The 14,765-nt window shown below is 40.0% G+C and overlaps 1 protein-coding gene across 3 annotated transcripts in view; it reads left to right on the top strand.

The window, feature by feature from the left end:
- STK26 (serine/threonine kinase 26) overlaps positions 1 to 12,532 on the top strand; it is a 64,956-nt gene extending 52,424 nt beyond the window's left edge. For 2 of the 3 annotated variants that reach the window (XM_077285352.1, XM_077285354.1), the window contains exons 6-11: positions 3,713 to 3,898; positions 4,717 to 4,859; positions 5,171 to 5,264; positions 5,856 to 5,918; positions 7,049 to 7,185; positions 8,889 to 12,532. In XM_077285352.1, coding sequence (XP_077141467.1) covers positions 3,713 to 3,898; positions 4,717 to 4,859; positions 5,171 to 5,264; positions 5,856 to 5,918; positions 7,049 to 7,185; positions 8,889 to 8,910 — 645 coding nt within the window. In that variant the 3' untranslated portion in view covers positions 8,911 to 12,532. Of the gene's footprint in view, positions 1 to 3,712; positions 3,899 to 4,716; positions 4,860 to 5,170; positions 5,265 to 5,855; positions 5,919 to 7,048; positions 7,190 to 8,888 lie in introns of those variants that run through there. The other variant, XM_077285353.1, reaches the window with a different exon arrangement.
- Positions 12,533 to 14,765: the final 2,233 nt, after the last annotated feature.

Raw genomic sequence — 14,765 nt, 5'->3', positions numbered from 1 at the left:
CGTCTGTGGGTATGTAGGAAAAAAGGGTCAATTCAAGTATCATACACCGGTCAGCGGACTGTGAAGACTTATATTCTGAGCTCCTAATTGATCCTATTTTGAGTTAGACAGTTTAAACTTTTCCTGGAATTTCCTATTTTAAGTCCCGCAGGTTTTTTGTTTTTTTTTTCCTTCTGCACTGCACATAGCCTTTGGCCACCTTAACATCTGACTGTCGTGCACATCAGATGGTCGACTGGTCCACTGCCACGGAAATTGGGTGTATGTAAAGGAACTGATTGGGGATAACTGTAGGTGGCGAGAGGCGCTTGTACTTCGTTTTAGGACAGCTTTTGTGTATATAATCCTCTGGAACCAGTAATAATAATAATTTTTATTTATATAGCGCCAACATATTCCGCAGCACTTCACATTATAATACCAGTAGTCGCAGTTTTGCCATCACCTATACACAGATCCAGGTCAGTTCGTATCTGAACTCTCGCCTGACTACTTGATTCCACGAGCTTCTCTGATACATATATTGTTATGTAGCAAAAAAGGAAAGACAATGTGGAGACATACAGTGTTTCCTTTAGCAGGAGACTTGGTAAATTTGCTCCAGGCACTTTTAAAATAGTCTTTGTTTTCCCTTTGGGCGCTGGTAGTGATACACTGAGCATTATAGTAATTGCTGAGTAGCGTCCCCACTTGTTTTGATCCTTGCTGTGCCGTGTCCCTATGTGCTATCATTGTAATCCAGGCCGGGGTGATTGCAAGCACATACAGTAACTGGTAAATAATTGTCAGACATTGTGTCTGCTTACTGTGCATAACTCCTAGACATGGGATCATGTAATTCTCTTGTGTATAAATGTCTATGAACATGATTACCGCTGGCATGCCGTCTAATGGGGACACGACTTAATAAAAAGCTTTAAAGAAAACCCTTATTTTGTTTCTACAGCTCCTATAGAGAAAGTAACAAGGTGTAGTGGGCAAATAGATGACTTGGTCACTTTTTTTTGGTAGAACTGAGGTCTCCATAGGAGACTTTAATAAACTCCCACCAATGTAATCCAGTTGGCAGGTTTAAGGGACTCTGCGAACTCGGCTTAAACACTTCCAGGGCTAAAGTAACCGTGAAGCACCTAGATATAGGTATTTCAGCTTTACGTTTTAAAAGGGACCTTACCCATGTAAACTCATGCTGGAGCCCCCTTATACACGTTCCTGTGTTTTTCCTGCTGGATATTGACCCCTTTGTATAGGGAGTGGTACCGTTCCGCTTGTCAGCGTTGTCCCCCCGCTGTAGTATTGTCAGCACTGATTGGACCGTGTAGGACACGCCTCCAACAGACCGCCGTGCATTTTCTAAGAGGAGTAACTGAGGAACGTCACCACCAATAAAGTATGTAGTAAACTAGATGTGACGGGAGAGGTGACGAGTATATTTTCTGAAACCCACTTTTTTTTTTTTTTTTTTTTTTTTTTTATACACAAAAGAATAGGTTACATTTCCTTTCATGCATTGATTTTACTGCCTAGCTTCCTGCTGAGCCTTTTCATGCAGGATTTATTTTTTTATGTGTATTCATTGTGTTGTAAGACCGTGTTCTGCTGTGCTGGCTGGATTTTAGATCTTTTATCTAGAGCGCAGCATTGTATTTTGTCCCAAGGCAATAAAGAGCTCAGCAGGTGATAAAAATGCAGAACAAAATAGCTTCAAAGCTAAATACAAGTATCTGGTGAAATAAAGGTATCAGAAAGCAATAGGGAGATAAAGCATTAAAGGGGCCTGTTACTAGTACATAACCAGCTGTGACATTACTACTCTCAGCATTCTGTGACCTGCCACGCTGGGAGTTGTAGTTCTGCAGCAGCACAGCTTGTCATTTAAAAGAAAACCCATTTGATGATGGTGGAAATTAAGAAAGTGCTGACTCTTGTAATGGACCGGTTGATCATATGAAGCTAATGGCGACTACATCTAATTGAGTATGGTGTGAAGTTTTGGATCAAAAACTTACTGTGCATTTACACTGCGCGATTATCAGGAAGGAGCAGGAACTTGTGTTTTCCCATAATCGTGCACTATGAACAGGCTGACAATCATCCGATCAACAAGCTAAATGTTCCCCATTGCTGAAGGTCCGATTTCTGGGGCACTCGTTGATCCCAAGAACCAGGCTCTGGAAAGTCGCGGCTGAATGGAGCAGAGGTGGATCATGTGCGCTGCCGCTCCTCCATTCATTCTTGGAGCTCTGGAGTTTGCCGAGCACTGTGTGCTTGGATGATGAGCAGCGCTCCCATTAGGATTAATAGACCTTTCATCTGTTCAGCCATGACTCTTCGGAGCCCTGGTTCTCTGGATTGGTGAGGGCCCCAATGATGGGGCCTCCAGCGATTCTGAAGTTATTCCCAATCCCCCAGGTGAAGAAATATTTTGCCTGATTGCATTTGGTTAATCATCTTCTCTTTGGGATGTATTGGTGATTTTTTTTTTTTCTTCTTGGACAATTTGACGAAAATAGATGAATCCGTTTTCCCATTTAAGGTACAGACTAACAAGCCGACAGTGACGAAACAGGCCAAAAACTGAGCAAAAGACTCCAGTTTGCCACTAAGATGTTGTAAAGAATCCACTCCCGCCTCACAGTTGGTACCACAGATTGAAGTGAATCTTGCCAGATTTTACGCTCCCTCTCATCTGATTTGCTACTGATATATATATTCAAGAAATGTCTTTATTCATTGTTACATTTACACCTGTTTTTGTTTTCGTTAGTGTTTTTCACCTGTTTTTCGTTTGCCCTTTAGGGGATGTGCACACGTTCAGTATTTGCAGCAGAAACTTTTGCAAATAAAGGAGTGTTGGCAGGAAAAACGCTGCTTAAAATGCTTTTGTTTTTGCATACATTTTTTTTTCCATCATTCATTTGAATAGGTGAAAAGTTTATAACTGCAAGGGGAAAAAAAACTGCGTGTGATTTCAGAAATCTTATTCACATTGCTGGTACAATAAAACGCATTGTTATTTAGAAGCAAAAATGCAGCCTGGAAATGTGCTTATTCTTCTTTTAATCTGTGACTATTTTTTACAGCCTTTGGGTGTTTCCTTTTTTTCCTGTTTTTTCGATGTTGTGGGTGGAGTTTAAAGTTTCCTGATGTTTTCGGCTGATTGATCAATTGCATTTTTTTAACAAGTTAAAGTGGTCACGTGTCCTCCAGTCCCCCCTTTTGGAGCTATTTGTATGCTAGATCTTGATGCTATTTTGCAGAATGTAAAACTTTTTTGCGTATTAAAAAGCCACATAAAAGTTAAACGAAAAATAAAAACTTTTGGTGATGTTGAACAAAATACATAAACTTTGTGCACCACTTTGAAGAATGTAATGTACGAAAAAAAAAACAAATTACTTAAATACTCGGTGAACTCGGGCCTGAAATTTTCATTTACTGATGGAAAGTCTCTTGACAATGTGAGCCGAGTGCTGCTGAGCTGGATCCCCAGTCTCCCATCATCTGATCACCAGATGGACTTCCTTCTGCAGAGTGGAGCTTTGGTTGGGACTGTGACTTTTTAAGAAGGTTAATGCTGAATCTTATTGGTGTAGCCCTTTTTATCATTGATGTTGTTTGTTTTGTTTTTTTTTTTGTGTTTTTTTAAGATATTATTCCTAACTTTCATTGCATTTTGGCTAAATTGGACGTGTTCCTGTTTGTATTTCAGGCTGACATCTGGTCTTTGGGAATCACTGCAATCGAATTAGCTAAAGGTGAACCACCCAACTCCGACATGCATCCGATGAGGGTCCTATTTCTCATTCCTAAAAATAACCCACCCACATTAACAGGGGACTTCGGTAAACCTTTCAAAGAGTTCATAGATGCCTGTTTAAACAAAGACCCCTCCTTTGTAAGTATTCTTAGGTGTAGGTGCCTGTTTGCATGTATGCCACAAGAACTTGTCAATCTAGTTTATTTACTTGATTATGCTTTATTAGATAAAATGTGTTTTTTTATTTTAGCCTTTTTTGGTTTTACTTAAAATCCAGATCACCTACACTTTTTGTTCACGCCTGTAACAAGTCTGTGGTAGCCAAACAGAAATGGAACTGTGGCGGGGGTGTACCGGAGACACTGCTCAGACCTGGATCATGGGTGGTCACTGTGCGGTTCCTCAACTGTGCGCAGAGATCTAAAATTTCTCTTGCACAAACAATGAGGGAAAAAAATACTGATCTTGGTAGCAGAGGAACCCCTGATCAACGCTCTGCCAGATACCGGCTGAGCATCGGTTATATAGAGAGGCTGATATGCCTAGGGTACCATGATGTAAGGCAGCCTTTTTAGCAGAAGTTGACATAGAAAAGGCAGTCCTATTTATTGTGACTCTTGAATTGGCTTCTCATAAAGATTTGCGTCATCAATACAATGACAAAAGGACATTTATGCACCACCACTTGTCTGGTTTGCAGAAAGGCCAAAACCGAGAAATACTACTTTCTAAAAGTAAATGACCTAACTAGTAATATTTGACTACTCTGACTTATGACCATTCACCGGGAGATCCACTGGCGTATGTACTTTGTATAAACAGTGACGGTGATGTACGACGTCTGTATTGTGTTGGTTGAGTCCCCGATCACCTCTTAAGCCTGCCGTTGTGTAATGCTATTAATCACATGCCTATGAGTTGCGAAAAGGTAAAATAAAACCTGTTGTGTTTCCTAGCGACCCACAGCCAAAGAACTTCTCAAGCACAAGTTTATTGTGAAAAATGCCAAGCGGACATCTTACCTAACAGAGTTGATCGACAGGTATAAACGATGGAAGGCAGAAGGGCACAGCGACTCCGAATCTGACGACTCCGACACGTAAGTACTCGCTCACTCTTTGGCTCTTATAGGCTGTTTCGCAGTAAATTTGCTGCTGCGCACGATCAGCTTACACATGTATGGTTATTTTAGTAAACCTAGGGAGCAACTAGACAGATACAGAAGTCTAAAAAGACCCCCAGACACCCCCAAGCTGAACGTTTTTGTACATGGAGTGAGGGCTGACCGCTGGTGGCCAAGAGCTCAGTACCAGTCAGCCATCATGTATGGCCGGCTTGAGGGTTACGGTCAAAATGTAAAGCAGAATAGTATGCAAGAAGCTGAACCTTATCTAATGTCCTCACTCACAGGGAGCCCAGCAATAAGGAGAACAATACACATCCCGAGTGGAATTTCACCACAGTTCGGAAGAAACCGGATGCAAAAAAATTGCAAAATGGAACAGTAAGTGCCCATAGGCGTCTGGTGTCAAACTTGGGCCCTATATTGTCACTATTTATTTATTTATTTTTTACCCTTTGGTTTTCTTTTTTTTTTTTCTTCTTCTAAAGGCTTTAGCTGTTTTTTTTTTTTTTTTTTTTTTTTTTTTTTTTTTCATTCAGCTGGCTAAGAAAAAAAAACAAAAAAACTTGTAGAGGATGTTAGAACATAAAAATATTTTAATGCAGTCTTTTCAGTGCCCGGTCATTGCTCCTCTGATGATCCTCTGGGCAGTGCCAGCACATAATCCAGCCATGTCAGAGCCCCAGTTCTTGTTACTTTTTTTTTTTTTTAGTTCCTATGGTTTGAAAACGCGTTTACCAGTACAAATTCCTCTGATTCCTTCACACTGTAGTTTGCATTCTGGTGCCTTACCTTTCTCCGGTCTGCGCTCATTACCAATGCCGGTGACAAACTTTGTACAGCGTTGTTTCTTTTTGTGTGTGTGTTCCCTCACATCTGTAATGTGCACATTCCTGTAAGCTTCTCAGTATATTCACAAGCCACATGTGTATACGTAGCGTTACTAACCAAATTGTGTGCTTTCTGTTACAGGATCAAGACCTTGTAAAAACGCTGAGCTCTATATCGGCAATAATAGCCCCCGTTTTTTCTGAGGTATGGTCTCCGTTATATACTATAGGCACCCTAGTTCTCATATTGTAGGTTTCGGGGACACCACTGTCACACCTTCTTTCTATAGTCTCTTGCAAGATGGGCAATGGTTTACACAGGCCTTCCACACTTCAGATGCGCACTATGCGATCGATAATAATGCATTCAGTACACGTAGGCTGCCATTGCTCTCGGCAGCACACGTCCTGTTTACACAGGACGATGCGCTGCCGAGAAACCAAGAATCAATCGAGTGATCAGCAGCCTGTTTATACTGCACAATTATCATGAAAAGACCATTCCTAGGAATGATGATCATGCTGGGGTGAATGCGCCTTTAGTCCTCTTCCCACTTTTTTTTTTTTTTTTTTAAGTTCAATTGAAAGAATGGAGGATTCAGATTGTGCAATTTTGACATCTGGATGCAAAAGATCAAAATATGGCAAATCGCTGTGATGTTTAATGGATACAGAGTGTCCAGCTGTGTATGCAGGAAACTTTATGACCCAGCTAATTAGATTTTATTAGACCAGAGTGTACATTTATCACTTCATATTGCATTTAATACATCTGTTTCACGCATAATTTGGGAATTTCTCGTTCCGCATAGATGGCCGAGGTAGACTTCTATATACCATACCGTCCTGTACATTCACCTTATATACTTGTGGGGTGTCAAGAGGAGGGCTCCTGTATGACTTCTTGTGTGTATTAATAGTTTGAAAAAAAAAATTGCATTAAACAACAATATACAAATTGTAGTTATGTGTGAAATATAAGGGAAAATAATTGTCCTATGATTAAATGCGAACTTGTGTGTACTGAATAATGGACAAAAAACTCCAGACTTCTACAGCATTATTGGGAACATGGAAACAAATTTGCGCCGTTGAGCTTCTGATTTCTTCCCCTCCTCAACAATCGCTGCCATTGTTCTGTTTTCATTATATAGGCAATATTGGCCAAGGCCTGCCCCAGTCACAATCTGTCCGCCTTACGGAAAGGTTATAAGCCTCTCCAGATGATGGTGGTGCCTCGTGTAGTGATGATGCATGGGGGGTTTAAAGAAGAAATATATAGTTTTTTCTTTTGTAAAATTCTTTGAAGCCTCTGAATGTATTTCTTTTTTGTAGCTTAAACAGCAAGACAGGAACAACACCGTAAGGAAAAATGCAATCGAAGAACTTGAAAAGAGTATGAACCTGGCAGAAGAGACTTATCCTGGAATTACTGACAAGATGGTAAAGAAGCTCATGGAAAAATTCCAAAAGTGAGTAGACTTATGAACATGGATGTCAGACTGATGTCACATCGACGGAGCAGAAGCTTCTGTTCAGGAACCCAGCTGTCAGCTTAATGTCAGCAGTTGCAACCCAGAAGAAGAGCTGCTCTGTTGATGCGGAGCAGCTGAATCGCCGGCAGGAGCGGTCAGTGACCCCTCTGAGCCGGATGGGCAGATAGTTGCGATCTAATACGCGCCTGCCTACCTGTTTTTTAGCTCCTAGTAAAAAAAATAAATAAAAATGGTTCTGGATAACCCCTTAAAATGGCTGTCTAAGACATAAAGGGGTATTCCCATATCTAAGATCCTATCCCAATATTTAGTAGGTGTTATAATAGCAAATACCTCCAAATAGAAATGTAGTAAAATTTTTCTGATTCGCGCTCTTTCCTCATGTGCAGGCATGGCAGGACCTTGGATATCCATGGTTACGACCACTAACTAGCAGCTAGCTGTCACTTTGGTGGTCGTAACCATGGATGCCTAAGGTCCTGCAATGCCTGCACATGAGGAAAGAGCCTGAGCGAATCAGAAAAACTATACATTTGCAATTGGAGGTATTTGCTAATAACATTACACCTACTACATACTGGGATAGGATCTTGGAGATGGAAATATCCCTTTTAACAATTTATGACCCATCCGCAGGATGATGGGGCATCAGTATGAGATCAGTGGGGGTCTGATACCCAGCACAGCAACCGATGTGATGACATCTTCTCAGACAGTGTCTACATATGGGCAGTGTACAGTCCAGAGCAGCTCCGTACATTGCTTAGTAGCTACTTTGGAGTACTGTGGCTCTGCTCTTACTCACTTTAAGGGGAGATACAGCACAATATTCGGCAGTGGACACAAAACAAGGCATGGAGCTGCTCTGGTTCTATCTGCCTGATCAGAGGGAGTGCTGTTCTAAGGCTAGGTAATCAATTAAGACAACCCTTTTAAAGTATAGGAAACAGGTGAGGACCTCACTGTATACTGTAGGTTTTTGTTTTGCTCCCTCTAGTGGAGGAATGTTGAATTGTTCAGATGCTTGATAAGTGATGATTTTATTTATATAGCGCCAACATATTCCGCAGCACTTTTCATGGCATTTATTTTGCATTTGTTAAAAATAATAGCCAGAAAAATTATGCCATGACCAGGTTCATACCTAAATACCAATAAACAGGTCAGTCATGCGGTCAAAATTGGCCGTCCCAATTGCAGACTGGTGCAGGAGCTGCTTTCTATTGCATCCACTATTCTGGCCTGTGTGACATATTGCTGGTGTTCACAGGCCCTTGGGTCTGCATGCTATGAGCACACAGATGTACTGTAGCCGGCGTGCCACAATTCTCCAAGTGGACTGTTAGTTCTCATGGAAAAAATAAAATCACATTGTGCACGGTCCGGGGCAAGGACCAGAATAATGCATGTAATGTAAGGGCATGAGCAGAGCGAGCCAGTCACGTCGAAAATATGCAGATGACCGGCCTGGACACTGCCATCTGCCCCCTGTAAGGAGAGACAAATGTGTAATTCCTGCCTTCCGTCACAAATACATTCTCCATTTTGATGCCAGCTAATTTCTAATATTACACCACTTCTTATGTGTTCCAGTCTCCCCAAATTTTGCCTTTTTTTTTTTTTTTTTTTTTAATATATAAAGTAATTTTTTATACATAATTCTTTGATTTGTTTTCCAGGTTTCCAGTCAGTGACTCCTAAGTATCATGTTATGACCATGACATGGCTGTAAAAAAACAAAACAATGAAAAATGGGGAAAAAAGAGGGACACCCACCAGAAGTACTTCATGCCTGGCCGTGCTTAGCATTTTCAGCTCCTTGTGCCTTTGGGTCTTTGCAAAAACACATCCATGACCATGATTGAAAGTTTGGAAGGAAAACAAAGAAACTTTTTTTCTCTATCTTTTTTTTTTTTTTTTTTTTTTCTCTTCCCTCTTCCCCTTTTTTGTTATATATATTTTTGTTTTGTGATGGTGTAAATGGTTTTTATATTTTCTGGAGATTATTTTGTAAAGACTGAAGACTTTTACTACTTTACTCCTTTGTTGAATTCTATACATGTTGATCCGCTGTTCTTGCTGTTGCTAAGTTAGTGACCCGTGCAAGTGACGACAGTATGTTTGTGGTGGTTGTGTTGCACTGTACACTGATGAAATCTACTGGTCCTTTTTTTTTTTTTTTTTCTCCTCGTATGATTTGACTTCTGCCATGTTTTGATAAGATACAGGATGAGAAGTTGCTACGTTATGTGAAATAGAACAATTGTGTTTAATGGAGGCACAATGGAGCTTCTGCGCAGCCAGCGTTTGCTAATGACAGCGCAGGTTCTGTGATTGAGCACTAGTTCATGAAAGAAAAGAAAAAAAGACCATCGGGTCTTGGAGGCCCCATAGAGAATCATGACGTGGTCCGTGCCGTCTGCATAACAGAAATGTCAGGACAAGTGGCACTTAGAGAATACTTCTAAAATCTTTAAAAGCCTTTTTTTTTTTTTGTTTTTTGTTTTTTTAAATAGTGCCGTCTTGGGTATGGACTAGAGACCTTGCCAATGAGTGCAATATTGCTGGTCTCTAATATATATTTAGGCTGTCTTTTCCATAGATTTTGGCTTTAGCTTTATAGTGAATCTCTACATGTCCTTTTTGTTTTATCCAACAGTCCTTTGATTAATATAGCTTGTAGAAGCTGGAGCTTTTTTTTTTTCTTATACAGAGCTACACTTTCCCTACAAAGACATACATTTTAAAGATTGGCTACTTTCTGCCACCACTAGAGGGAGCTTTAAAAGTTTACTGCGTACAGTGTTCTAGTTCATCAGTATGTAGTTTGCTCCTTAGCTCCCTCTAGTGGTTGCAGCGGAGTATGATGGCAGACATTTGGAGCTCTGTCAATAAAGAAATAACCTGCACTGAATTTTGAGCCTGTTGATTAAAAAAAAAAAAAAAAAAGGTGGATATTCACTGACTGGTTCCACTGGTTGCAGGTAATAAAATGGGAAAACATATCACCGCACTGCTGAAACGGAGCAACTTGGGTCGCTTGTACCTTTTTCTATACTTGCTGGAAAAGCTAAATAGGTGGATGTGAATCTGTTGCTCAATGTTCATCCACCTCCCTTTTAATACTCTTAAAGGGGTTGGTTACCCCCTACTGAGCCCTTAATGAACACTTAATCTGAATAGCAATGTGGCAGCCGTCTCGCAGACTTGACATAACGCTCTCCAATGTGTGTAGGGTCTTTTTTTATTTTCTTTAAGAAGAATTAAAGCAATATATATTTTTTCTTTTTTTTTGTCGAGGGTAGACAGAGGATGTCTAATGTATTGCATCTAGAATTTGCCTGCTTTGCATTGCAGCAATGTGATGTAGGTGTTTTTTTTTTTTTTTTATGATTTGTTTGATAAAAATAATGTAAATTAAATGCTACCGTGGGAAACACTGGGCATTTACATATCACGAGAAAAACTTAAAAGCCCGCTCCACCTGCACAGGCAGCGTACAGAGACAATGGTTTGCACCAGCATCCCCCCAAACATCAGATGTCCTATGTAATATATTCCACTTTGTTTTTTTCCAGACTTTTCATGCGGAACAGCACCATGATGTATTTATAGTCCTGTGAACGTGTATTTTAAACCTGTATTTACCATTTAATATACGAGTAACTAAGTTATAGAGATTCGCTCCAACACGACCAGGGGAAAGTCTTGATGGGTGGCAGTATAAAATATATATATAAAAAAAATAAACTTTCCAAACAACCGGCAGAACTGTAAATGGAAGATTATGGTACTGCTTGATGGGATGTCCTCTTCAAGACCTCCCATGTACATATATACATATATATATATTGCTTCCGCATGTACTTCGTTTCTGTTTCCTTGAAGGTGGTGTAATTATAATATTATAATATGTGGTTATATGGCTATATTATAATATTATGATCTGTTAGTGTGCGTTTTATGATTTGAGCCCAATTTTTTTTTTTTTTAAGTAAATGTTAAAGGGGTTCATGCCCACATGTGCCAGAGACGTTGGCCTGCACGATCCTCCTCTGTAGTGTATGGCCACCAGTCTCTCACGCACCATACAGACTATCTGCCAAATCTATAAAAATGTAACCGGTGCGTGACCGACACACATTTTACTCCAATTGCCATTGCAGTGTTTAGGTTTTTTTTTTTTTTTTGGATTTTATAATGATAATAGATGTTAAAGGGGATGTGACCGCCAGTATCTGATGCAAATGAGCATGCTGCAGTGTCAAGTAATTGTTTTATAGCAGCCCATAGAGATGATTCAGCTGGCAGCATACTGCTTTTTGCTGTGAAGAACTGGCAGCACAATGTCTTAATAGCCACTCGGAAAGCTTTTTTTTTTTTTGGGTTTGCCAATTATGCCACGCGGCCTTGTCCAGCATTTTCAACCATGTAGCGTAAGCCTTATACCGATCAGGTGCTGTGACCGTTGCCTTGTACATATGTATCGGGTTAGACTGCAATATGCAGCATTGATCCATAAACTTCTGGGTGCATATATGATAGTGCGCAAAGGAGCGATTGCTTGTTCTGTAGCAACCAGTGAGCTTTGTTCTGAGTCTGTGTTGTAAGACTCGCCCACAAAGAAAAAAAAAACATGGCTGGCTGCGAAGATTACAGCGCTGTGCTACTGGTGTATGTCTATCACAAACCCAGACGATTAGATGATCTTTGCAGAATTTAAAGCAGCAAAAATGTAATATACATAATATATAGAGTTAAATTGCTTTAAATTGCAGCATGCTTATTTCCACTGCAGGGTAGATCGATGTCCCAACCCTCCCCCTGACCCCCAATATAATTCCTGCTTTAAAGGGGACACTTGAAAACATATTACTGGCTAATGCCAAGGAATGAGCAACATTTTCAGTGGTGCCTACACAAATGAGTTCACTTTTTTTCTTTTTTGTGTGTGTTTTTGTTCTTGTTTTTAATTTTAAAGAACCATTTCTGTATTTTTTATTTTTTTTTTTGCTCTCTAACTCAACTCACTTCAAATTTATATCTTGAGAAAGTCTGAAAATAGTTTTTGAAAACAATGTTATCGTTAAAAAATAAAATATTTTTATAAATATATAAACATTAAAAGTTGTAAATATGGTCAATCAGAAAGCTTTATAAGAACTTCACAGATAGAAATAAAAAAAGAAAAAAATGAAGAAAAAAAAAGTGGTACCCATATATCCTTCGTAGTTATTACTCTTGTAAATCTGTTAATAGAGTAAGCTTATTTCAATATTTCAGGGGATTTTAAATGGTTTAAGAATAAATATTTAAATTCTGATCTTCGTGTCTTTTTTTTCTTTCTCTCAATTTCTAAAATGATTGAGTTACAGTCAGACCGAGCAGATGTTTCTTTGCGAGTTCCAAGTGCAAAGCATGTGGATTGGGTTTTCAAGCCCCCCATCTCACCTGAGGGTACACTATGGATTTTACTGCATGCCTAATGTCACACATTTTCATCTAAAACACTTGTTTTTGCCAGGATTGATTTTATTTTCAGCTCTTCAAAAGTTTTCATAGATTTACTTGATATATTTACACCTCCCTGCTCCTGCAATATGTTGACTTAAAGGGGTTGTCCAGGCTTTGGGGTTAAAGACTGCAGTCATTATAGGCTTGTGAATACGCACAATACGTGCAAATCGCATACTTGTTGTTACGCACCCGCCTGCTCCCAGCACCGCAGAATCTCGTGAGGATTTAAGTCTGCAGTCACATCGCACAGAAATGTTGCGGATTTTAGTTCTGAAGCCGGTCCACCCAAATAAGAAGAGTCGGGACTGTGGCTTTGGCTACACCCTACCAGTCAAGTTCAGCAAAAGTGCCGTTGTCTTATGCCAGAAATGCTACTCCAGTCCCTGCTCGCTACTGAGTGCTTATGGCCATGCTTCACCACTAATAAACGTACAGTTATGCACCGGATCCACAGCATATGCCGATAGTATATATTTTATTGTGGGGCTCAGATGAGGTCAAGGACTGGTATGGCTGTTGGCCTGGCCTAATACAGTTGTCGTCATCATTTTTCGCACTCCTGACAAGTAATCAGATCATGTACAATGTCTCTTGAAATAGAGTATTTAATGATGCTGTTTAAATATATAGACTTATATTTAATACAGAAAAGTGGCAATAACAAAATAAACTTGGCAGGATACAAAATTGGACGCCATGCCAGGATGTGATTAATGGCACACTTTATAACAAAGGACAAAATCGGACGAACCTGTGATTAATTTAGAAGTGCCAACTGAGCATAGAACAACCTTGGTCTGGATATTCCCCTGTCTGAGGCTGTGTCTACCACCTGTCCATTAAAGTTAGGGTTGAATTTGCAATGTTTGGCGAGTGTCCTGGATTTTTCTTTTGTGATGGAATTTAATTAATAGAATAATTTGCAGGCGACATTTGCGGAGCCTCATTGGTGCCAGAACAGCAGAAAACCCCCCAAAGTGACCCTATTGTAGAAACTGCACCTCTCGATGCATTCATCTACGGCTGCAGTGATTTTGTAAAATCCATGGCAGGCTTTGTTCTGGAGAATTGCAAATATGCCAGTTTAGTACCCATACATTGTAGCTCGGGGACCCCCCTTAGTTCCTGTGACCGATGACAGACCTTAGTGGGGGCTGGTTTTGTGCGGGATAAATTAGATTTTATTGGTAACATTTTGGAGTACATAATTTTCTATCGCTCGCAGAATAAGGCTGGGATCACATTCTTGTGTTCTACGTTGAGCACTTACCTCAGGAAGGTCCATATAAATCCCACAAAAATGCAATTCACATGAAACCCCTGAGGGAACCACCCATCGTAATGAGGCAGATGGAGACACTATGGAGTCTGCTTAACCCCTTCATGACCTTGGGATTTTTCGATTTTCTGTGTTCGTTTTTCACTCCCCTCCTTCCCAGAGCCATAACTTTTTTTATTTTTCCATCAATATGGCCATGCTCGGGCTTATTTTTTGTGGGACGAGTTGTACTTTTGAACGACATCATTGGTTTTACCATGTCGTGTACTAGAAAACGGGAAAAAAATTCCAAGTGCGGTGAAATTGCAAAAATAGTGCAATCCCACACTTTTTTTTTGCTTGGCTTTTTTGCTAGGTTCACTAAATGCTAAAACTGACCTGACATTACGATTCTCCAGGTCACTACTAGTTCATAGACACCTAACATGACTAGGTTATTTTTTACTTAAGTGGTGAAAAAAAATTCCAAACTTTGCTAAAAAAAAAAAAATTGCGCCATTTTCCGATGCTCGTAGCGTCTCCATTTTTCATGATCTGGGGTCGGTTGAGGGCTTATTTTTTGCGTGCCAAGCTGGCGTTTTTAATTATTCCAATTCGGTGCAGATATGTTCTTTTGATCGCCCGTTATTGCATTTTAATGCAATGTCGCGTCGACCAAAAAAATGTAATTCTGGCGTTTCGATTTTTTTTTCGTTACGCCGTTTAGCGATCAGGTTAATGCTTTTTTTTTTATTGATCAGGCGATTCTGAACGCGGCGAT

Source organism: Ranitomeya variabilis, chromosome 2 (genome assembly GCF_051348905.1).
Source record: "Ranitomeya variabilis isolate aRanVar5 chromosome 2, aRanVar5.hap1, whole genome shotgun sequence".
NCBI lineage: Eukaryota > Metazoa > Chordata > Amphibia > Anura > Dendrobatidae > Ranitomeya > Ranitomeya variabilis.
The sequence above is the reverse complement of the archived record's forward strand: the minus strand, read 5'-3'. Positions and strand labels throughout refer to the sequence as shown.